This window comes from Oreochromis niloticus, linkage group LG5 (assembly GCF_001858045.2).
Source record: "Oreochromis niloticus isolate F11D_XX linkage group LG5, O_niloticus_UMD_NMBU, whole genome shotgun sequence".
Taxonomy (NCBI): domain Eukaryota; kingdom Metazoa; phylum Chordata; class Actinopteri; order Cichliformes; family Cichlidae; genus Oreochromis; species Oreochromis niloticus.
Genome location: NC_031970.2, coordinates 602,143 through 627,419, shown reverse-complemented (window position 1 = coordinate 627,419; position 25,277 = coordinate 602,143). Strand labels below are relative to the sequence as shown.

General features: G+C 43.1%; 2 protein-coding genes and 1 long non-coding RNA gene across 4 annotated transcripts; 2 read left to right on the top strand and 1 right to left on the bottom strand.

The window, feature by feature from the left end:
• The first annotated feature begins 237 nt into the window (after positions 1–237).
• On the top strand, positions 238–2,362 carry LOC102078049 (pre-mRNA-splicing factor 38A). 2 transcript variants are annotated; one of them, XM_019356130.2, is made up of 2 exons: positions 238–625; positions 908–2,362. In XM_019356130.2, exons 1-2 carry the CDS (start codon positions 349–351, stop codon positions 976–978), a joined length of 348 nt encoding a protein of 115 aa, XP_019211675.1. In that variant the 5' UTR covers positions 238–348; the 3' UTR covers positions 979–2,362. The 2 variants fall into 2 exon arrangements, with proteins under 2 accessions (XP_019211675.1, XP_005465144.1); XM_005465087.4 differs by having other exon boundaries at positions 238–709.
• On the bottom strand, positions 1,696–24,628 carry LOC102078228 (methylglutaconyl-CoA hydratase, mitochondrial-like). Its single transcript, XM_025907031.1, has 4 exons — positions 24,623–24,628; positions 6,290–6,297; positions 3,572–3,590; positions 1,696–3,112 (listed from the first exon to the last, which is right to left on the bottom strand). Exon 4 carries the CDS (start codon positions 2,895–2,897, stop codon positions 2,073–2,075), a length of 825 nt encoding a protein of 274 aa, XP_025762816.1. The 5' UTR covers positions 2,898–3,112; positions 3,572–3,590; positions 6,290–6,297; positions 24,623–24,628; the 3' UTR covers positions 1,696–2,072.
• LOC112846855 (uncharacterized) lies at positions 5,620–6,555 on the top strand. Its single transcript, XR_003220034.1, has 3 exons — positions 5,620–5,935; positions 6,014–6,072; positions 6,318–6,555. It is a non-coding gene; the product is annotated as an uncharacterized LOC112846855 (long non-coding RNA).
• Positions 24,629–25,277: the final 649 nt, after the last annotated feature.

The window sequence follows — 25,277 nt, the reverse complement described above, 5'->3', positions numbered from 1 at the left end:
AGTCTGCAGTGACCGCAGCGCTCTCAGCTTCACCATCCACATCAACTACGCTACCATCACCTCCACCGCCTGCAGCTGCCACTCCATCGTCACCATCGGCTCGACCGTCTGCGGTTGTGGTGCAGCCGGACGAGCCCGCGGAGGATCTCAGCGAGTAGGAGGAGCCCGAGCCGCCAGCGGAGGAGTTCAGCGAGCCAGAGCAGGAGCTCAGCGAGCTGGAGGAGCCCACGGCGCCAGCGGAGGAGCTCAGCGAGCCAGAGCAGGAGCTCAGTGAGCCGGAGGAGCCCGTGGCGCAAGCGGAGGAGCTCAGCGAGCTGCAGGTGCTCGCGCTACCCGAGCAGGAGCTCAATGAGCCAGAGGCACGCGCCGCCAGCAGAGGAGCTCGGCGAGCGGGAGGAGCCCGTGCTGCCCACGGAAGACCTCAGCGAGCCGGAGGGACCAGCGCGACCAGCACAGCCGCCACGTCCGCGACCGGTACGGCCGCCACGTCCGCGTCCAACACGTCCACGACCGGCACGTCATAGATCAGGTACCACACCTCACTGTGGTTCATCGGAGATGTGCCGCCGCCACTGGACCCGCGGCAGGCCGCCGGAGCTGCAGCACCACCACCACAGGACGCGTGGTAAGCCACCGGAGATGCAGCGCCGTCGCCACTGGACCTGTGGCCGCCCGCCGGAGCTGCAGCGCTTCCACCAAGGGGTTAGAGGTAGGCCACCTGAACTGTTTTGCCGCCACTGCATAACCCACCGCAGGTCTCGCCTGTTTTGCCGTCCACCGGGTCGGCCGACAGAACTGTGTTGCTGCCACTAGGGCAGGGGTTGGACTATTGAACTGGGGTTTTTTGTTGTGTTGGCGGAGATGTTTTTTGAGTTGTGGGTTAACGGCTGCCTTTGTGGTTTTCCAGCAGGAGTGCGGGAACGGGAGAGCAGCGAGCACAAGTTTCACGGGAGCGCAGACACGGAGCACGGGCACTGAGAAGAAGACACGGAACTGGAGTTGGGATCGCACTGGGGATTTATTGTTGTTTGGATCATTACACCACTGTAAATAAACGCACTGCCTAAATCATAAAGTCCTGCACTTTGGGTCCTCATTTCTCACATCCTCCAGACCGTGACACTCTTAGCCTTGTATGATGTCAGAACTGATATCCTTAATATCGTTATCTCAGGTGTGGCTCTGGCTGTCAACAGAGAAGTACAACACACTGTTGTGCTGCTCAAGGGATTCAAGGGCCAATCGGAACAAAGTTGCTGTAAAGGAAGACGAGCCGATTTCAGATTGTTTCAGGCGATGTAAGCTTTAAGCACCCCTCATATTTTTCAAGAATGTTTATATTTAAAAAAAACCCAAAACAAAACAAAAAAACACTTTAATATGATGTTGTCTTAAGTAAGTAACAAAATTGGGCAGCAAGTAAAGATGACATGTAAAGAAAATAGTTTAGCTAATGTTTGCTATTTGCTATGGGGAAAAGTGTCAAGCTCTGACCAGTAATCAAGTCGCTCAGATCTTTTTTTGGTAAATTATAGAGTTGAGATAAGTTTTTATTCAGATTAATTTGGCACCAAAAACTGACTTGTAGGAAAATAACAATTAATGATTTTTAACCAGTTAATCTGAAGGATTTTTTTGTTACTAGCACATTGAGGCCCCAAAAGTAAGAAATCAAACCATCTCCATTCACTTCACTTTGGTAAAGGGAATCAAAAACTGTTTTATGCAGACATGAACACAGCAGGACACATTTAACTTAGCTGGGTTAGTTTGCTTTGTTTCTCCAAATCTTAATGTGATTAGTTGTAAATTCTTTACTTTACAATTTAAAGCGCCTTGTGGTGACTGCTGTCATAAATTGTCACTATATAAATAAATGTGAATAGAATTATCAAAGTCAGAAAGTGCTTTAGCCTGAAACACCAGCCCACAACGACCCCTAAGGTCCAGCTGTCAACTATGATGTAAGGGCTAATGTGTTGACAAGTTTAGTCTGACCCATAATTTATGTTGGAAGCAGTGGAACAGTAGCAGAGCTGAAGGCAGAACTGATCGATTCTGGAACGATGACTTCATTCCCCTTTGTACTGAGGCTGCCTCTTCTCCTTGAAAGCAGACAAGCCTTCCAAACGGTCTTTGGTTGGTATCACCTGGGAATAACAAGCCTCTTCTATTGCCAGACCTGTAGATAAATCCACCTCTATCCCCTGGTTAATTGCCAACTTTGCCATCCTTATTGCAATTGGGCCCTGGGGGTTAATCTCCCGTGCAAGCTCCAGAGCCCTCAAGTAGGCAGCATCTCCACTGTTATTCTGCTCCACAGAATGACTGACAAGACCCATTTGTTGCGCCTGTGTTCCATCAACCACTCGTGCAGCAAAGATGAGCTCCTTGGCTAGAGAGACGCCAATCACCCTAGGGAGACGTTGTGTACCACCTGCTCCAGGAATAATTGCAAGTTTAGTCTCAACTAGTCCCATTTTGGCAGTATTGGAGGAAATTCTGATGTCACAAGCAAGGGCCATTTCCAAACCTCCTCCTAAGGCAGCACCATCAATTGCAGCAATTGTTGGTACTGGCAGGTTTCCTAGCTCTGTAATGAGGGCTCTTGCTTTGGATACAAATGGTCCCACTTCGCTCTGGTGCATCTTGGCCCTCTCCTTCAGATCTGCACCTGCACAAAATATACCAGGAACTAAACTACATAAAATTACACTGCGCACTTTTTTATTCTTCTTGATGTCCTCCACAGCTTCAAACATCACTTTCACAAGATTTTTGTTTATGGCATTTTTGGCTTTTGGTCGATTTATTCCAACGACGACAATACCGCTGTCTTCTCCGTCCAGGTATCTAACGTGCAGCTCATCCTTTGAGTCGGAGCTGTAGTATCGCATAACAGCACTGTGGCCGTTCAGGCGAGGACAAAGCACGACTCTGTTGGACAGAACATACCGTCTGGAGCAGAAGGCAGCGGCTAGCCTACACGCACTTTGTCGATGCGCTGACTGCACGCGTCTCCACTCCACTTCAGCATCTTCAGGCAGGTTTTGTGTGGTGTTGAAGGGCAGCTGGACAGACTCCGCCCCCTCCTCCACCTCCACCTGACAGACTGAGAGGACAACAAACACAACATGAGCTGTACAAAGTGTGATTGGTGTTGACAGAGCAGCATCATGTGACTCTTGTTCTGCACTAAATGAAGCGATGGAGTGGCGCCTCCTTCAGGCAGAGAAACAGCTCATGGAGAGAAATAATTATTCGAGCAAAAACAAGAGTGGAGCTGCAAATAAGGCCGAGAGGAACGCTGAAGAAAACTGTTCATGTGTGAATTCATCACTTCATAGATTTATTTGAGCACTAAAATCAGAGCTGCTTCTATTTCTAATATGACAGCTGTACATTAGAGCTGGAACACTTTTCCACCCAAACCCAAATGTTTTGGGTGGAAATCAAATAAAAACCAAAACAGCCACAAACATCAGACATGCTAACACTGTAACATTATTGGATGGAGCCACTGAGACTGAACCACCATCATGAGTCTGTCAGCTGTATCTACAGCACTGACCTCTGACTTTCAGCTCCACTTGTTTCTCCATCAGGACGTTTCCCTCCCTGCTGTAGACGGTGCAGGTGTAGGTGGAGTTGTCTCCATCTGTGGGGTATTTCAGGGTCAACCATTCAAACCATTCAAACACCGTTAGATTCCTCTTCTTTTGGACATGACTGCTTCTATTTTTCTCATTTATAACATTTATATTTTTAATTTTATTCAACTTTTTTCAACAAAAATTTCCCATGTATTTCAATGGAGAGACCCTTCAAATTCTAATTCAACTCACTCCTCTTTAAACTGTATCTACTTCCACATACGTTGACATAGAACCACCATTCAAACTTTAGAACGAAGACAAGACATTCAACTATTCAACTTGTATTTATCTTTTCAATATCTATTATACTTTTTCTTCAGTTCCAGTTTAAGTTTCATGATGTTTTTTCACCCGTTTCAGAGTTTATAATGGGTGTGTATGGGACGGAATGTTGGGGCTAGAGTGAGACAGCTGAACTGCCAGAGTGAGAGGAGCGAAAAAATTCATCTTAAAATATTTTTTAAAACTGCTGCTGTGTCCACAGCGTTTGCTCTACAGGTATGATTTTACCCTCAAAACGTAGCCATCGCTGTCCTCTTTCATCCAATGTGTTTACTATTGTACTAGGTGTTATGGTTCTTTCATAAATGTCACCAAAGAACAGCCTCCTCCCTCCAACTCCTCCATAGACTCTAATGTTAAAATGGCTCAGAAGGTTCGTTTGAAAATCAGAAGAGCATGGTGTTTTTACACTGTCACCACGTCCATATAATAAACTCCACAAGCATGAAAACTGAGAATTAGGTAGACTGGACATTGCTGCCGCTCACGGTGAAAGAATTTTGTCAATAGGACCTGTACTTTTCATTTGGGAACGATTTGTTTGGGCCTGACTTTTCTGTTCATTTTAAGCAGCAAAAGTGAGGTGCATGTCTGTGCGTGTGTATGGAGCCAGTGGGTGCAGTCACTATAGCAACCAGGCTCACACCTGCCTGCCTAACGAGCTCTCTCTCACTGTGCCAAGATTCATCTTAAACACTTCTCTTTCAACTGCTGCTGTGTCCACAGTGTTTGCTCTACAGCCATCATTTTACCCTCAAAACGAAGCCATCGTTGTTCTCTTTCCAACAGCATGTCTTTCAAAGCTCAGAGATGTAAACCTTTAAAGCTGTGTGGATCCAAGTGGAGGGATTACACTTTAGTCATTCAGTGATTCAAAGAAAATGAACTTTTAATATTCATTCAAATGTTTTCTGACTCTAAATTGTGTTTTCTCATTTCTTAGGTTTTCCAAATTTTAATTTAAAAACTTTTCAGCTATTTTCCAACTTCTTCTGTGTGAACATCAGCTTTCAAAAGTTCTGCACTTTTGTTTTCAGGTTAAAAACTCTGTATTTTCCAGCTCATTCAACATTTTTATTTTTAACTTAAAATTCAGCAATTAATTCATTTCAGTGCATACATTCAGATTCAAGCATTCACACTGCAGTTTCTTCAGAAAATGCACTTTCTAGTTTTAGCAGCTTGATTTATAATGAGGTTTGTTGTGATGTCACACCTCAGTCGGCTAGAGCTCCTGCTGGGGAGAGGTGTGCATGCAGACGTCTGGTCATATGAAGTTGCTGTACTGAATTTGTTTTTATTTGAACAGTTTTGGGAGGATTAACCTGCCTCAGCTGGCAAAGCGAGAGTTGACTCGTCTCATCATTCGCACAACAAAACACAGAGAACACAGCAATCAGAGTGTCAGGCCAGACCGCTACACCTGTCCCTCTGCTGCTGGAACACTCACCCAGTGAGGGACAGTAAAGGATATTTCTATTCTTCTCTTTTTTAAAGTTTTTTTTAATTGCAAAGGTTTAATAAATATTCAAGTGTTGATTTTAGCATTTACGTGTCGAAAAAAGCCAAAAAAACAATCATACATATTGAAACTCATTGTTTTTATATGTTTTTAAAGCTTCTTAAAGATGGCCTGCTGTGAATGAACTTGAACCCTGAATCACTGAGCTCATCATGAGTACTCAATTATAATATCAGTGCAGCCACGGGTGAGATAACCAGGTCCTGCTGTTATAAGTGTAAGTGTCACAGAAATGGCTTATGTATAAAGAAGTTTAATAGATGGTTCCAGCAGTTAAAATGTTCTTGCTTGTACATTTCTGTGGACAATAGTGTAAAGGTGTGTTTATCTTGTCACAAAGAACAAGTTTTGTTACACCGCTAATATCGCGAGGTTTGGGCGTGGTAATATAGGCTGTGAGCCCACGTTTAATAATCACGCTAAGGAGTTCAGCGAGCTATCTGCAAAAGCCTGGTTAGTCTACCAGCTGTTCAAGGTATTTGATATAACTGTATTGTAATATTGTGAAAATTTGTAATGTATGGTGTTCTAATTATTTTATGTTTTCAATTAGAATGCACAGGACTGTAAAGTTATTGTTCTAGGACCTCCGAAGTGGCAGGCGGCCACGAGGTAATTTTTTTTGTTGTTAAAACACAAGTGTTACTTTTGATAGACTGACGCGCTTAAAGCCTTTGTGTTTTATGTTTGTAGTTTTCATGGCGTTCAATAAATACAGCGAAGCGCCCGTCTTGAAGTAGCCGTGCCTGTGTTGTCATTTCGGAGTTACAATAAGTTATTTCCTCACTGTGAGAACATAACTGAGTGAATTCATAGAAAGTTATTTAATCTTTCTCTCTCCTGTTTGGCCGGGGCAGAACTCATGGTGAGTTCACACCCTTGGCCCACGCCTTCCTGGATTGGGAACACCTGGGCCTCATCAGACCAGCTGGTATTTAAGAGCTAGGAGGTCTGCTGTTCGGCGCTGGACTGTTGTGAAGACTCTCATTCCCCGGACCCGTCCCCGTGTTTCCCCATATGAAGTGTGGAAGAAGCGACTGGTCACTAGTGGAAAGAGAGAGGTCAGAGTGGACGTGTGTGATTCCCCTTTTTGCCCTGGAGCCCTGCCCCTCATCTTGTAAATAGCACAATCCTCGCACAGCCTGTAAATACACTTGGTGAAGAAATTGTAAATAAACTTTCTCTGTTAAATCGCAACTCCGGAGTCCTGCGTGTGGATCCTCAGAGCAACCCGTGACAATAACTGAGTGAATTCACAGAAAGTTATTTAATTATAGCAGGAAAACAAAAACAAAAAAAAGTTTTCAATCACTCATGTCCTTCACAGTGGTTTGGTCCTCCATCATTAAACATTAAAATCATTAAACAATTTTTTTCTTTTTTTATTGCTGAAAGGGATTTTTTGATTTCCCATCAGGCTCTTCCAGCTGACAGGTGCACAGTTGAAACCAGCTAACAGTATTCAGGCTCCACCCACTGCACCGCAACAGCACACAGTGATCTGTCTGACTGAAGCTCTGCTTTCTGATAACTCCACATACAGATGCTGCGTAACAGCAGAGACTATGATGGCTCTGTTGGTCACTACAAACACTCTGGATGTTCAGAATAGAGCCCTGCATTGGGACTGGGACCCAACGCCAATCTTGCAGGAGCTGCGGGCGGGAACGGGCAGCTGAAAATGGACAGCGGGTCCTGAGAGCCATCGTGTTCACTGTGATGTTCAGCAAGTTTGAATGTGTTTCTTTGAAATGTGTCTCAGGGTTTTCTGATTATTATTGTGATTATTGTTGCTGTGTATTTGTGATCCAAAGCTCAGAGACTTTTGTGTTTTTATTGATTCTCTTCTTGTTCTACTGAAATAACTCATTCTGTGCATAGAAACTTATTTCATCATAAAGTATATCTGCAGGTGTGGGCGGGGTCACGCACAAAAACAGCAGAGGTGGGTGGTAATGGTCAGAAATTCAGCAGGAGTGGGTTTTAAAAACAGTCCAGCACAGGCTCGAGTTCAGAGCTTTAAAAAGCTGCACAATACAGTAGGACACCATCACGTGTCTGCGGTCAAACTGTTTAAACGGGCCTTTCAGAGCCTGTTGCCGGGCAGATTATTCATCCTGGAGCTGCAGCTGTGGAACAGCCACAGCAAAAGATGTTTGGTGTGACGGGCGCACCTGCAGACACACAACTATGAAGTGAGTGCCGTGCAGCAACTTGATGCGTATGATTGTGTTACACACACCACACAAATAATGACACACTTCTTGTTCATATATCTCACTCATTCATTTGGACTTTGGTGAAATCCATTAGTTCTGTTTGGAGCACATTTAGTGAGCTTTTGTACAACACAGTTAAATTCTGTCTTTGTCACATTTCTTTGTTTTCCTGCTGCTGAAGGCTCCATGTGACTGCTGAGGGCTGTTGGTAGTTCTATACAGGAAGTGCTGATTGGACCAAACCAAGCACAGCCCTCTCATTGGGGGCCAATGTTTGTGTTGTTGTTAGATGATTGTTGGTATTTGTGTTGCCCTCATGTCTCACACTGCTCTGATCAGCCAGTATTTAAGTCCTCTTTGTTTCTTGTGGGTCGGCTCACTTTGATTGTGTTGAGCAGTTAGTTTGGAGTGAAGTTGTTTGAGTTCAGTTCTGATCAGCTGACCTCTCTGAGGCCCTGTGTCACTTCCTGTTGGATATTTGTGCATTTTTGGTTAAATAAAAGCCACTTTTTCCCAAAATGGCCGCTGTGTTCTCACGTCTGAGCGGCTCGCTCCATCACACTCGCTCACCCCCCAAAACATGAATGTGATATAAGCGTGCCCTGAAAGCTGAATACAAACATATAGAAGGTCACAGCAGTGTGGAGAATATGAAAATGAGCTCAGACACAGTCAAAGATTCTTTTCTATGGATGTTTTTCAGGAGACGTTTGGTCCCTGCAGGACCAGCATGTCGTAGCAACTCACAAGTGTAGATACTGTAGGTGCAGCGAATGTTTAAGTTGCATTGATTAGAATATACTGGACATCCAAAGCTAAGATTCAGCGCACTGTGTTAGAGGCTGGATTTTGATGAATTCATCATATATACAACCTTTGATCATCATTTATGTCCAGTTGAGAATGAATCTGTGCACTCACATATTAAATGAACTGAAATCAGTAGTGTGATCTCCAGTCTTGCTATAAGGAATGAGAGAACTGACAGCTGTTATTTTAATCAGCCTGTCTCAGTTGTTTTAACTCTAAGTATCACAAATTAATGTGGTAACATCTGGACTGACGAGTTTACTGTCAGCATTTTAATCGCTAGTTTAAAGGCTGTAGGTTGCAGCCATTGCTCTAACACTGTATAAATGTAACAGGGCTCAGTGCTGGTTCTAACAGTCTGAGCTGCTTCCAGCTTTGCTTGTGAAGAGCACAGCAGCTTACAAAACACGTAGCGAGCTCGTACAGCTGCGACGTAAAATTTTCATAAGCTAAGATGACCTTAAAATAACGGGGCTACATGCGGTGATGCTAGCGTTAGCCATGTTACCTTCAACAGGTGGTCAGACTGCGTAAACAGGCACACAGTCAGAGGTTGGCTCTCCGTTTTGCTGCAGGCTCCCTTCATTCTTCACATTTCCGTGTCAAGCCGAGTGTAAATCCCGAGGCTGAACGGCCTTTGTACAAGCACACACGCTTCTTAGCAGGGCGAAGCTATGAGCTAGAAAAATCCAGGCAGACAGCCTGTGTCTGTCCAACCCAGTGACGTTCTACAGTCAATGGTCCAACCAATCAGAGAGCTCCTTACATCCCACGGTGTGGCTAATTTGCATTGCAGCAGGATTTTTAAAATGAAGTAGCTAATCCAAATGTTAATCCCTGAGCAAACAGGAAAGGGAAATGGATTTTGAAATGAGAAATGGAATCACCATTTTAAAAAGCATTTTGAAAATCACTTTATTAAAGTGGAATTCAAAAATGAATTTACAAATGCAGAATTTATTCTACAATTCATTATTTAAGCACAGAATACTTTATTTCGATGTGCACGACTCTTGTGGTCCTCCATAAAGGAGTCCCTCTTGCAGCAGATATGTATATTAAAATCACCAGAAATATGAACACGGTCATAATTTTAAAAAAGAGAAGCTGGAAAATCTGCAAATTCGGAAATAAAAGACTTATTGTATTTGGGTGGCCGATAAATCGCAGCACAGAGAGTCACAGGGGGGCCAGTCAGTTCAAATAATTGAGCCTCGAAGCTAGAGAAAGTAAGAGTAGGCAGTCGCTGAAGTTTAAGTTTATTTTTGAAAACTGTGGCTAGGCCTCCAACCTTCCCTGGAAGTCTCGGTGAGCTGGAAAAAAAAAACAGTCAGGGGGAAGGAGTTCAGAGAAGGAGAAAAGCTCATCGGGGCGAATCCAGGTTTTGGTCAGGAGCAAAACATCCAGGAGCAGGGTGAGGAAAAGATCATTTAGGATGCAGGTTTTATTCGCCAGCGATCTTGAGTTAAACAATGCCATCCGGCTCTTAGCCACCGCATGCCTGACAGAGGCGCGTCTCAGCTTGCTTAGGAGTCTCAGAGGTCCCAATCCAGGTCTGAAGTGGCGAGTACACCACTGGAAAGGTTGGATGAAAATGAAGTCCAATAGGGCAGATCCAGCAATGGCTGAGCAGTTTGAAGGATGGCCGGCCATGGGAGGTGAATGGAAATTGCAGAGGAGTTAGCCACAGTATGTGCCTTAAAACCAGTTTTCTCCTGTTTTGAGTTAGTTAAGGAGGTCAGACTGTCTCGGTTTTGGGTTGCTGCTCTTGCCGTCGACCGGCCAGTCAGCTGAGCAGTTTTGCGTTCTTTTTCTAACTTTAATGCTGTTTTCGTTGTTGTTTTTCGCCGTCTACTCGGTATATTTGTATTATTTTCCTTTTCCTAATTTTTGTGATTTTTCGGACTTGTTTTCGACACTCGACATGACCCCAAGGCTCACCTACACCAGGGACTCCCTCATCTAGCTGCGGCTGCAGCTGCAGCCCGGACTCCGGCTTTTCCTGCACATTGATGGCTTTTCACCACTTCTTCGTCTGGACAGGCGGCGGCGTGTGTCTGTATTTAAACAACAGCTGGTCTTCTACAGTCACTGTGAGGGAGAAGCTGTACACTACAGACATCAAGCTTCTGGCTGTTTCCCTGCGCCACTACTACCTCCCCAGAGAATTCCCACAGCTTTTCATCATCTTGGTTTACATCAACCCCAGAGCTGATGCAGCTAAAGCCACAGAGTACTTCACCAACAATCTGTACAAACTGGAACAATTATCACCGGACTCTCCCAAGTTCATCCTGGGTGATTTAAACCACTGTTCCCCTGACAAGTCGCTTAAAGTCTGGTCTGCTGGGGTGGCAACATCTCTGCCGGGGACAGGAAGAGACTGAACAGGCTGATCTGCAGGGCCAGCTCTGTTCTAGGATGCCCTCTGGACCCAGTGGAGGCGATGAGTGACAGGAGAATGGTGGCTAAGCTGTCATCCCTGTTGGACAACATCTCCCACCCCATGCAGGAGACTCTGACAGCACTGAGCAGCTCCTTCAGTGGCAGCGGCACCCACGGTGTGGGAAGGAGAGATTTCACAGGTCTTTCCTTCCCACTGCTGTCAGACTCCACAACAAAGACTTTTGCAGCTGATCAGACACACATTCACCAGTGTATGAATGGGTGGATGACTGAATGTGTAAAGCGCTTTGGGGTCCTTAGGGACTAGTAAAGCGCTATACAAATACAGGCCATTTACCATTTACCACACAAACCCACACATGTGCAATAAGACTAAGTGCAATACTCTTTTCTGCTAAAGTTGTATTTTTACTTAGTTGTATAAAGCATTTGTATTCTATTTTTATCCCATTGTATATTTTATTTTATTCTATTGTATATAGTATTTTATTTTATTCTTTTCTATTCTGTACAGTTGTGCACAGTATATTATTCTTATTGTATTCCAGTGTTCTCTAATTTTTGCTATATAACTTTGCACTGTCCACTTTCTGCTGTGACAAAACAAATTTCCCACATGTGGGACTAATAAAGGTTATCTTATCTTATCTTATCTTAAAGGATACCAACAGTATGTTACATGCAGCACACGTCAGGGGAAGACTCTGGATAAAAGCTATGGCTCTGTACCAGATGCATTTAAAGCCCTACCCCTCCCTCCTCTCAGCTCAGCAGACCACCACACCATCCTGCTGGCCCCTGCTTACACCCAAGTCATCAAGAGGATTAAAAAGGTCACCAAAGACATCATGCAGTGGACAGCGGAAAGTATCCTCACACTACAAGGAGGATTTTCTTCACCAGCTCTGCTCTGGATAAAAAGGAGGTCAACAGGGACGTCAAGAGGGCCATAAAAACTGCTAAACTGGACTACAAAAACACAGTTGGAAAAAAAAAATTCACCACAGGGGACCTCCGCTTAGCCTGGCAGGGCCTCAAACCATGGCCTCTGTGAATACTGCAGTCACCACCCCCAGAACCATCCCGGTAGAGAGCAGCAACCCCTTCTCCCTCCCTGACGACCTCAACGCTTTCTACACCAGGTGTGAGACGGACAACATGGCCCAGCTTGAGGAGTCCAGATCCTCACTCAAACCTGGCAGCTCTGCACTCACCTTCAGGACTGAGGACGTGGTGAGAGCCCTCAGGAGGACCAGGGAGAAGAGCTCACCTGGCCCTGACAACATCAGCAGTCGAGTTCTGAGGCACTGTGCAGGGCAACTAGGAAGTGTGTTCCGGACTCCATTTCAACACTCAATTGACAGTCATACCGTCCCCAGCTGTGGAAACACTCCACAGTCATCCCCATCCCCAAAAGAAACAACCCAAAGTCTCTGAATGATCTTCGTCCTGTGGCCCTCACCTCCCTGGTGATGAAGGCCATGGAGAAGATCATAAAACAGCACATCATAAGAGCAACTGACCCCCTGATGGACCCAATCCAGTTTGCTTATCGTGCACGCAGAGGTGTTTTCCACCACAAAGTTACCACCATGCAAACTAACGTTTTTACTAGAATCAGGGCTGGGCTGATAATCTGGTACACCATGCATCTTACTGGTGGCTGCTACACAGCCGGCCCTACAAGAACTAAAAGCAGCCCATTTGTTTATTTTCATTACTGACACTGGATTGTCCAATCAAAGCTTTTAGTGCAACTGGCCCCTCCCCCTCACTCACTTACTAACCAGGCCTCACAGTCACAGCAGGCTGCTGCACCAGCTGGGGACAAGTGAGGATTACAAGTAAGAAGGGGCAGATTGAAGGACTGAGGTAAAATGAATGGCTGCTTTCACCATGAGCCACTGCTAACAGATAAAGTGTAGTTAACTGCATAATGTTGCCCCGAGGCAACAACGCAAAAAGAGACGTTTTATAAAAAAGCAACTAAATCTGAATCTTTAAACATCTACAAATACACCTCAGATATTCTTGTACATTCACAATTTTTTAAAAATATTGTTTTTTAAACATGCATAAAAATGATATTAGACTTAGGTCCAATCCTCTGCTGCTCCTTATGTCACTCAACACTGAGAGGTTTCATGTAACAAAATAAGTCAATAAATTTAAGGGACAGCATCATGACATAAAGAGTTAAAAGCAACACAGTATCTGTTGGCAGCTCCACCCTGACCACAACCATCCACAAAGCATCACAAACCTACAATCCTGAAAGTGTGTTGTAAGGTTTTTGTACCATATGGTCCATGGGCCACGTTCCAGCCACCTTAATACTTATAATACCTGTTATGTTGGACTTGGGTTTTAGATTTTTTGGGAGATAGATGAAGCAAATATTTCTGGATTCATAAGCTCTTTATTCCGAGGGGTCACCCTGTGTGTTTTTGCTGTGATGCAGCCTAACAGAGAGGACACTCAGTACACCACTCATCTAAAACTGCAGCCATTTGTTATTTTAGAAACTTAGTCATCTGTCAATTATTGTAAAATGCTTTTGTCTGATTAATGATAAATAATAAATCTTCAAAAGTGAAGAATCACAGGTGTTTCAGAACAACTGGTTTCTGTTTTGGAACTTTCAGTATTTTAAAGTTGAACTAAAACCCAACTAAACCCATCATTGTATTTACATGTTTATTAGTTTTAAAGAAAACATTTTCTTAAATGCAAAAATATGTAATTTCTTAAGTACAGTCAAAGTCAAACGTAATAAAGCATAAAACATGAATCTTTACTCTGTAAATGTAAAGTCGCTCTTACTTCTCTGTTACTTCTGTCTTGAACAGAAGCTTCTCTCCACTCTCACAGAGCACACATCATTACATTTGTATTTTGTAGCAATAAATTAAAATCATCACATAAACACCACACAGTGAGATTATCTGCCTTAGACTGTGGTGTGAGTGCAGATTAATCTGCATTCAGTTTCTCACCATTTATGAGGAGCAGGATCATCAGCAACATCTTCATCCTCCTGTAAAAAGCTCAAACAAACACAAAGTCCTTTAAATCAGCTGCTGACTGAACAAAGAAACAAACACTCTCCAGCTGTAAGCACACAAGGAAAGGGTCACTTTTGTTTTTAAGAGGAAGTCAGTCATGTGACATGAAACTGTCCACTGTGAAAAATCATCTTTACAGCCCACAACTTCCACCTCAGTGCTGACACAAGGCTCATCAGCAGACTGACATGTATTAAATGTCATTTGAATAAAGAACAATAAAAAAGTGCTGCCATGCTTAAAAAGTGTAATTTTAATAACCCAAAGCTTCAGCTTGTCTCTATGTTTGTGATATATTATCTATATAAGTGTAGGGCTCATCAATGCCCTCATTGATAACACAGAGTTGACAGTGTTTAATAAATAATGTGTCCGAATTATTTCAGAGTTTTGTCTAAGATTAGTTTTAAGTTTTGTAATTTAAGCTGGACTGTTTGAAAAAACACTGATGGGGTATTTTTGCACCACCTTTTCAGAGCAGATAGAAACTCATGATGGTCCTGGCAGGTCAGGGTTTGTTTTCCTTCTTTCCTTCTTCTTCCTCTCTGTGTCTCCTTCCCTCTCTCTTTCCTCTCGGGTGGCTGGCTTGATCTCCAGTCTTCCTGGGCTCTGGCTGTTTGTCATCAGCTCATTCACTCAGTAGAATTTAAAGACTAACAGGCACCTCCACTCTCTGCCAGACTGCTGCCTATCAGTGGTGGTAATTGCCGTCCAGTGTTTTCCTCTCTGCTTGTTCCTCAGGAATTTTCTCACCTGTTTTCTTTTGTGTCTTTTGCATCAATCCAAGACTCCAAACCACCTCAGACAGTCACAGCTATCATTCCCTCAGCCACCTCTAACAAGTCCTCTCCTCTCGTGCAGAAATCCCTGTGATGTTCCTGTAAAGACTCAATTTATCTGCTGTTGGTCTTTTCAGAAGCTCCAGATCTGTGAATTCTAAGTACTGGAGTGTGCTGCTGACCTTTGACCTGGAGTTGTATTTCTGAGTCTTCGTTCATTTCCAAATGCAGTGATGGTGCAGGTGTAGGTGCCGCTGTCAGAGATGATGGGGTTCCTCAGAGTGAGGCTGAAGTCTCCGGTCCTCAGAGAGTCCGTCTTCATGGATGTTCTTCTCCTGTAACGCTGGTTTTGGGCTCTCAGTTCATCTCCTGCCAGGTTACGCTGGTGGACGATTGGAGGATTGAGGTCATAGCGGCTCTACACCATAGTGGGACATGCAGGTACAGAAGAGTCCTGACAGGTCGGCAGGACAGACTCCCCCCCCTCATACACCTCCAGAGCTGAGGCATGCTGGGAAAGTGAGGACAGAGAGACAGAAAAATGAACCAGCTGTGTGTGAGTCTAAAGCTGAACTGCAGTAAATCATTTTGAACAATGAAGCTTGACTGTGCAGGTTTTCAGGTCTAAGATATCAAATCTAAGTTTAAGAACAGAAGATTTCACTTTAAATTAAGGACAACATGCAGCTGATGTTTTATATCTAAAGGTCTCTGAGTTTTAGATTTAATAATAATAATAATAATGGATTGCATTTATATAGCGCTCTCTAGGCACCCAAAGCGCTTTACAATTCCACTATTCATTCACTCTCACATTCACACACTGGTGGAGGAAAGCTACTGTTGTAGCCACAGCTGCTCTGGGGCAGACTGACAGAAGCGAGGCTGCCATATTGCGCCATCGGCCCCTCTGGCCATCACCAGTAGGCGGTAGGGTAAAGTGTCTTGCCCAAGGACACAACGACCAGGACAGAGAGAGCAGGGGGATCAAACCGGCAACCTTCCGGTTACAGATGAGCTTCCCAATCCCCTGAGCCACAGTCGCCCTGTTCTCAGAGAGGAAGCTCTCATGGCTTCATGTGTCACATAAATCCAAATCAGATCAGGTCACAGCATCCAGAGATCACTGAAGTCTGAAACCAGGACAAGGACCACAAAGGTAGATCCTCCTTCTGAAGCTGCTTTACTAAATTTCCTTCTGAGCCTCGTTTTGTTTCATCCAGTCAACGTTTCCATGGCACAGATCATTTCTACTCACTACAGTTAAAGTTTGGAGGCAGGTTCTCACTTTCACCCATGAGGTTTGGACTCTTCTCACTGAGCAGTTTCCTGTTTCATGGCAATAAAAACTCAAATTAGGTTCAGACGACAAACATTTGACATTTTAATTAGTTTTGATCCGTCAGCCACACATCGTCTACTCCAGATACACAGGCAGTGTTACCGGGCAGGCTTTTTAAATATAAGAATATATTTATTTACATGTTAGCTGTGGCTGGTATTCCAAACATAACACAACCAAATCCAGCCCACAGCATCATATTATTTTACATCAGTTGGTTTCCTTTTTCCATTATTGTCAACATTATTATTGTGTCACTGAGGTGCCGTGACAGTGGCAGCCTGTTGCAGAAGCTCCTGTTTCTGGTTGTTCTTCATAGTTTTGATCAATCTTGTCGTTTTAATGTTTCACTTTATAAACGTACTTAATCCTCAGTCATGTGTCCATGTTTGTGTGTGAGTGACTCTGTGTTACATACTCTCAGGACCAGCTGCTTGCACTCTCCCAAACATGGCTGCTGCCTGGAGTTAGACCTGCAGAGGAGATGTGGTGGAGTGAGAGTGTGTTAGAAAAACTCTCGTATGAAGTGAGACACACAGAGTAATGAGGTCATACATGTTTATTTACTTGGATGGAAGTAAAAGCAAACACAGTGAACATCTATGTGAGTGCTCGCCGGGGCACTTCTGCTACTTTGATACACTTGTTCCAACATCATCCTGGGAACAGATGTGTGTGACGCTCTTACAGAAACAGTTCAGTCACATGTGTACATGATGCTAACTGTGCTCTGGATCACAGACAGCAGAGGAAACACAACAAGACCTGAGAGAGACACAGGTCTTGGAACAGTCTTCCTCAATCCATCAGAGAATGCTCTACATTTAAATTGTTTAAGGCTCAGACTAAAAATTGGTTATGGACAAATCAAGTGTGTGATCATGTATAAGTTGTATAGTATTAATGTTTTACTTGGGAATAGAATGGTTTGTATGTGTGAGTTTGGTGATGGAGTTCTTATTATGTATGAATTAGGATTTTTTTTATGTATTATTATGGAAATGAGCCTTTGGCTATAATCTTGTATGTTTACATTCATGTAATTTCTTTTTTTACATGTATGTTCATTAACATGCACTGTCCTAAATAAATACATTTTTTTTTAAATTAGAGACGTTCCTTCAGCTTACTGTAGAGACTGTTGCATAACGTTAATCATGTTTCTGTCAGATAAGCTCTAAAATCCTGAAACAGGCCTGAGCTCAGTCACAGTGCAGGACACTACAAACACGACAGCTTTGTCTGATGTGATGATTTGCTGTGGATGAAGCTTCCCAACAGTCTACAGTAAAAGTTATTAAATTAGGCCAACCTTAAACAAACTGCAGCATTGATAATAATAAAGCTGCTGTAAGAATCATGTTTCTGAACAATGTTAGTTTTTATACTTCCTTCATGTTTAAATAGTTTTTCTTACAAAGCTTTTAAAAGTCTGTAAACGCTGGGCTGTGGTGTTCACATACAGGAGTGCTGTCATTGTTAGAGTTGGATTGTTGGTTGTTGTTTATGCTTAGAAATATATAATCATATATGCTTAGAAGTATATAATCATTTGTAGATTGAAAGAATGTCTCATCCTAGGAGGTCTGTAACAGCTCTGTGTAGCATGAAGAGGGGAGGGTGTTCACTCCTCCTCAGAGTGTTCTGGCATAGATCACAAACCTCTTGGGATCATGAGCAAGGTTGTATCTTCTCTGTTGATATATGGTATAGCAAACACACGTATGTCTGTTTTAGTCTAAGTGCCTTTTGTTTAGATGAACTGCTGGACTTCCAGACCAGCAGGTTTAGGGAAGTCGTTTATGGGGTCACACACACACACACACACACACACACACACACACACACGTACACACACACACACACACACACACACACACACACACATGCTTACACAAAGCACAGGCAAGGTACTCTTTGTTTGTATGTATACGTCATATGTTAATGAACCTATGTATATTCATGTAACCTCAATAAAAGATCAGTGTTACGGGGGAGCGGACGAGAACAACTGGGGTCAAGCGAAGGAACCGCGTTTGTCCAGTTGGTCTCCCTCGTATACGAGAATCATAAAGAGCTCTGCTTGGTGTGAATGCTTTTTGCTGTGTAACTGAATTGTCTTGAACGTTCCAGCGAATAGGTTTAAGCTACAAACCTATCAGTCATGTTGTAGTTTTAGTACGTGTTAATAACCTGCTACAGGTAAACTGTCCCCATGGATCCCCACACTGCTCTACATGAACGTTTCCACTAATGGGAAACAGGCATCTGCACACATGTGCTTCACTAACTACACAGAGTACTGATGTAACTCTGTCACAATCCTAACAAAGCAGCTTCTTTCAACACTCCTAACTTACAGCTTGTGATCATTTCCAGTCTGTCTCTGCATCTACTCTGGCAGCTGCCTGGATAGTTAAAGGAAACCAGTGTGTTACATCCCCAGGAGGATGTTGGTTTTCTTCTTTCAACTAACTCCTTATGTTTTGTCTAGGCTCCACCTCCTCTGTCCTGATTGGATGCTGCTCACAGAATCCAGCTAATTGTCAATCAGCAGAGTTACTTAAGGCCTGTGGAGCTGTGTTTCTGGGCCCTCTGGCCATATCTGTGCAGGCTTGCATGCCTTTTGACTTATATGTGCATTTTTGTGTTTTCATGTTCAGACTGCCTGTAGGAGAGAGCTGCCTTTTGTTTTGACACCCTGTTTTCTCCTGTTTATGTGTGTTGTTAGGTAGGTTATGGTTATAGGTTGTATATTTTGTTTTCTTTAGAGTTGGGGAAGTTTCTTTTATTTTCATATCTGGGATGTTTTGTTTGTTATGTTGGCCTTGGCTCTTCCTGAAGTTAACCCTCAGTCTGAACCAGAATTTCAACACGAGCATAAAATAAACCTTTTAAAATTACCATCTTGGCTCCTCCTTCACTACTTACCTTTATGTTAGTCCCTTCAAACCCCCTCGACTAGCCAGGGGACGTAACAAGTGTTATCCTTGGAGCTGCTCTAACTACACCAGCTTTATTACTCTGCTCACTGCTTTGTATCTGCTGTAAGAAAAGCCACAGCTGGGTAAGGTTCATAGTGCCACATGGAAGTTTTGTCAGTGAAGTTCAAGCTGAACAAACATCATTTACAAACATCAGTCTCCCACAGAAAATAAGCTCTCTCTCTCTCTCTCCCTCTCTCTCTCTCTCTCTCTCTCTCTCTTTTAAGTCCCGCCCCTGAAACATGAGGGTGAGGTTGACTCACTCACACAGAGGAGAGAAAGAGCATCAAGAGACAGAGACAGGTAGAAAGTGGTGAGGCAGCACAGGAGCACAGAGGGACCATGACAGGCTGGTAGCTCGGTGTAGGGATCTAATGGTGCTCAGTCAGATGCTTGTTTTGCTCCTTGGTTTTCTGAAGGTCTGCCTGATGGACCTCCATAATCACTGACACTGACAAAGGTGATGCTGAGCTGAGGGAACAGAAATATCCCCTTCAGGAGGTGGAGGTGGTGGTGGAGGTACTGCTTTCAGTTGTACATGATTAAAGTCTCCAGCCACAGTCACAACCCCCTCTGCTTTGACATTCAGCTGTTGATCATGCAGTACAGCTGCTCCAGTGCTAACTTAGCATTAGCCTTTGTGCTATATAAACAGCTTTGAGCAGACAGGCAGAAACCCCCGTGGCGTGTAGACCGCTCTGCATTTTACTGACAGATACTCCAAACCTGTGAGCAGTGTGTTCACATCAGCAGCTGTTCTGTATGTAGACACACAAACCTGCAGCTTTACAGGACGCACACCTGTCCACTCGAACACTGGAGCACCTCTCTGACTCCACAGCTGTGTGGGGAGTATTGTGATCCAGCCAGCTCTCTGTGATTATTGTTAGACACCTGTCCGTCCTGGAGACATGATTCTCAGCTGCATCATGTCCATTATGTTGGTGAGTGACTTGGTGAGTTTGTGAGGGCGAGACTCGGTAAAGCCAGTTTGTGTTAGCATGTAGCTTCACACGTGTGCCGGCCTCCTCAGAGGTGAAATGGTGATGGCTTTACTTGTTGCTCCATCTCTGGTGGTATAAAGTTTGTGCACCCTAACATTAACCTCTATGCCCCTCCTCTTTCTACAAAGGAGTAAGAGGAGCAGCAGGAGGTACCAGCTGGACTGTTTCCCCACAGCTGGACTCACAGGTGAGACACCTGAAGCTTTACTGACACCCAGTGGACGCAGCAGGAAACTGCAGCAGCTCCGACAGTAATTCAAGTGTTTATTCAGGGCTGCTGTGGCTCATTAAAAACTCTGAAATTAAAAACAAATGAAGGTCTTCAAATGTCTCATGTTTCCCCCAAATCACTGAATGGAAGTTTTTTAAGACTGGAAGGAAAAATGAAACCAAGAACAATTATTATTAATAGTAATGATGATTATTATTCTTGTTGTTATTTTATTGTAAAACAAAAAAAACCTTTTTCACTTGAAATTTATTGGTGAAAACTCGAATGAAATTTCCTGAACAATGAAATAGTGACATGTTCTCCATCCAAATCAATCAAAATAATAGCTCTTAAAGTGTTACATCATAGAAAATCTCCAGGGCCAGACTTAGTGGATCCTTACTTCTTGAAACTGGCAGCTGATTTTGTGGCAGTGCCTCTCACAACAATTTTCAACCTCACACTGGATATGAATGAAATTCCCTCAGTATTGAAATCAGCTTTTGTTGTCCCTCTATTAAAAGGGGGCGACCCAGCAGTGTTAACTAATTACAGACCAATATCTAATCTATCTGTGCTGGCCAAAGTTCTTGAAGCTCTTGTGTTTGAGAGCAGTTAAAGGAGTTTTTAGAGACCAATGCCATTTTATCTGAATATCAATCAGGCTTTAGGAAAGATCCCAGTACTATCACAGCTGCAATGAAAGTGTAAATGATAATACTGTTGCACTTGATAAGAAACAACTGTGCATCCCTTTTTATTGATTTGTCAAAAGCATTTGACACTGTTGGTCATTGTGTTTTAAAACGTAGACTCCTCCAGTCAGGACTCTGAGAGAGCAGTGGTATCATTCTCAAACTACCTCAGTAATAATTCTCAGTGCATCAAATCTGATGGTGTATGTTCTGAATTTGTTACAGTGCACAACGGAGTGCCACAGGGCTCTGTATTAGGTCCCCTTCTATTTATCATTTGCATAAACTATCTTGGTCTAAATGTGCCAGATGCAAACTTGCTGATGACACAGTTATTTGCAGCTGTGGTTCGACTCTTGTCCAAGCCACTGACTCCTTGCAGAAAGCCTTTCTTCATTGATGACTCACTTACCTACAAACCACATGTAGAGAATCTTGTGAAAAATCTGAAGTTAAAACTGAGATTTTATTTTCAACATAAGTTGTGTTTCTCTTTTAATACAAAGAAGCGGCTTGTTGCTGCAACATTCTTGCCTGTGCTGGATTATGGAGATATTCTATATATGAATGCTTCTGCTCAATGTCTTTGAATGGTTGATACTGTGTATCATGCTTCTCTGAGGTTCATCACTAACCGTAAATCTCAGACTCACCACTGTAAGTGTACTCTCAGGTAGGATGGCCTGCTTTAGAAAGTCGGAGGAACTCTCATCTATACAGTTTTATAAGGCGATACTTGGGTTGCTGCCTTCTTATACATGTTCCCTGCTTGCAATGAAACATGCTGGTCGGTATTCTCTTCGTCCGCATGGTTACTTGTTGCTTTCTGTTCGAAATGAATTTGGTAAAAGAGCTTTTGTCCATTTAGCACCCTTTGCTTGGAACAAACTGCAGAACGAATGGAAAATGACTGAATTCATTTCATTAAGTGCTTTTAAATCTAAACGTATCCTTGAGGCCATGTACATAACATGCAACTGTTTCAATTAGACTGATTGTCATTTTAACTGAATTTCTTTATTTTTTTTAAACTTTATTGAATTTTACTGAATTTTATTGAATTTTATTTTATTTTTTAATTTTTGATTTATTTTTGTATGTGTGTTGTTGCTGCCTGTGTTTAATTGAGTAATCTCTGTAACTGTGAGACACTTGCTGCTGCCTATCTGGGCCAGGTCTCCCTTGAAATACAGGTTTTTCATCTCAATCTTCCTGGTTAAATAAAGGTTAAATAAAAAATAAAATAAAATTTAAAAAAGGCTACAAAAGTGTAAAAGTGCCGTGAGCGGTCAGACATGAAACTGTGATGTTTGTCACTGGAGGAGGAAGTTTCCATGATTTTGATTTAAAGACTTACAAAGATCAAAGAAGTGCTTCCTGTAACTCACAGCTGAACCTTTATGAGCCTGTAAGCTCTGCCAGTCAATTCACAACGTTGAAGCTTTTCCAGCTCTTTAACATGGCTGCAGGGAGCTCTGCCCCAAGTCTGAAGCCCAGGGTTTAGACATGACCCACACAGAGTAGAGACCAGTCAGGAATCATATTATAATATCCACTCTAGAGCGAACAAAGGCAGGTGTCTACTAACCAAAGAAATCTATAGACGGAGGTTAAGTGTGCATCATTTCTATACAGTCAAAGTCAATAGAAAATGATGTTAAAATGATGATGAAGTGAGTGAACCAGGCCACACAGAAATCTGATCCCAAACACTGATTCAGGTAGATTATAATAAACTGATAATACAGATATATTTCTCCTTCTAATCCACAAATAGAAAGTACTTCATGTGTTGGTCTGTGGGGCATCTCTGATCTCTAGTGTCAAACAAAACCCTCCATTTGAATTTCATTTTGAAGAAGAACACAAAGCTGTAGAGACACAAATCTGCTGAGTCGGCGGGTAATAAGGGAAGATTTTCTCCGTGTGAGCCGACGGGTTTGAACCCACCGTCGGGCCTTTCTGTGAGAAGTCTGCATGTTCTCCCCACGTCTGCGTGGATTATTTGCTGAGTCTAAATGTGCCAATGCTCGTCTGTCTCCATGTGTTAGGCCACCTGTGGATCACTTCCTAGTTAAAGGAAGACTCTTCTTAAATCTCTTGTTGTGAGAAGCAGCCCAGACCCACTGATGCACATGGGCACTCAGTCATGTATCAGAGTGGGTAATAAGGTGGAATAAGACACCAGCAGTAAAACCCTGCATGAACAGACATCTGCTCCAAGGACAGAGACACGTTTTCAACAATGTATTAGCTGTTATTGGTTTATGCATGCAGCTGCAACAGATGTTGTACAATGGTCATGATGTAACTGGAGCTGGACTGGACCCACTCAAGGTAACTGCAGAGAATCACTGGAGGAACTTCTTTCACAAACTTCTGCATTCAAGCAGATCCATCAAATATACAGGCTCCTTTTTACCAGCATGTTATAGAATAACTGTGGTCGGCCTGAAAAATAACTCTGAACTCATTATTCATTTAAATGCAGACTCCCATTCTGCTTTTACAACATCTAATTATTGTCCACATGAACTGGACTGAATGTGATTGGTGTGAGTAGTTGGAACTGTGACATCAATGGTGTCTCTGCCTCCTCTCTTAAACACAATTAGTCTCTTTAATTCTGACTGAAACTGAAGTCAAGTAAACACAACTACACATCTTTGTATAGAAAGCTCACACAGTCACTTTCACTTTAGAATGAAAGAGTAAACTGAATGAATGTGTCGGCTTTATAATGTGCATGTTTCTCACAGAGGGGACAAAAGCCACACAGGTCAGGTTTCACAGAGATACAGGATGGAGCTGAATCCCAAACTAGTTCAAAGCTCTGACATCAAGTTATGAAGAGCAACATGTTTCCTTGCTCCTCTGTCCCGGAGTGCAGTCTGTACCTCTATCCTGGAGGATCCTTGTGGCCTTTGGGACACACTCAGAATCCAGAATGACTCCACCTGAAATGAAGCTCAAAGGGAAAAAACAAAACTGCAAATCCTTTCATGAGTCTGCAGTTGTTCAGTTTGGATTTAATTCATGATTTGTTTTTATAAATCAAATGTAAAGATGATGCCTGCTAATGGGCGAGGACGTGCTGTCTAGTGCAGCATTACTGTAGCTGCCTACATGCCTGGAAGCTCAGTTTACTGTCTGCCTTTAATCCACAGGAATCAAACGATTCCAGGGAGATGCTGATTTACAGATGAACACAAAGCTGCGTCCAATCTGCTGATGCTGATGTAAAACCACGTCAGCTGGAGTTTCATGTGTGAGTTCAGTGTGTGGGCTGATTATGGTCTGTGGGCTGGCACGGCTTGGATGAGGAGGGAGGACATAGAAGACAATTAGAGAAGAACATGGGGGGAGCGTCACGTTTAGTTCAAATAAACGGTTGAACATTGAGCAGCTGAACAATGAATCATTGATGTCACACATTTGTTACTGTGGTTGGAGCTGTTTTTTGCAGGCTAACAAATATTGCTGTAAATGCACTCGTGTCTTCAGCACTCGCAGAAAGAAGCTGTGCAGATTTAGCCGCAGGCAGCCATGACGTGATGTGCATCAGACAAACTGCAATGACAGCAAATCTTGAACTTCCACTAGAAAAGGTCTCTATAAGCTGCTGGGAGGAGTTTTACCAAATGAACTCAGCAGGATGTCTCATGACTGGAATCTGCTCCAAGGTTAATAAAGATCAACTCTTTGTTTTTGCTGTTTGTGTTTCTGTAAGTGGACGAGCTGTTTGGTTTGACACAGCAGGGCTGAGCAGAAGGATCATCTGTGTGGAAAGAACATCAACACAAATATCTGCAGTTCTAAGGGCTGAAAGAAGAAAAACAATCTTTACAATCACTGACATGAAATGAGTCCATTCAACAACTTTTTGAACTCGCTGTATCAAAGGACCAAGTTGTGTGATGAAAGGCCAGCAGTGCTGTGCACTACCAAGTAAATCCATGAGCAGTGTTGCTCATATCAATACTAACACTGCTCTGTGTCACTTCTAATGGCAGTATATGTATGTATATGTAGGGAGAGCAGTGTGTCAGCATTTATGAGATGAACCATCATCAATGTTCTGAACACATTTTAATGACACTAAATCACTGTGATGTTCACATTCTGCAATAATTAGTTAACACAATAAAAACACAGCTTTGAGCTTTTTTGGACACCTTGAATATAAATGTGCGTCTCAGTAAAACACAATGTGCTGCAGGCTACAAATAAAATAGGTGTGATAGTCACACCAAAAGCTTCAGACAGTTTTCATTGTGCATGTTTGACCTACTTTGTTTTCCC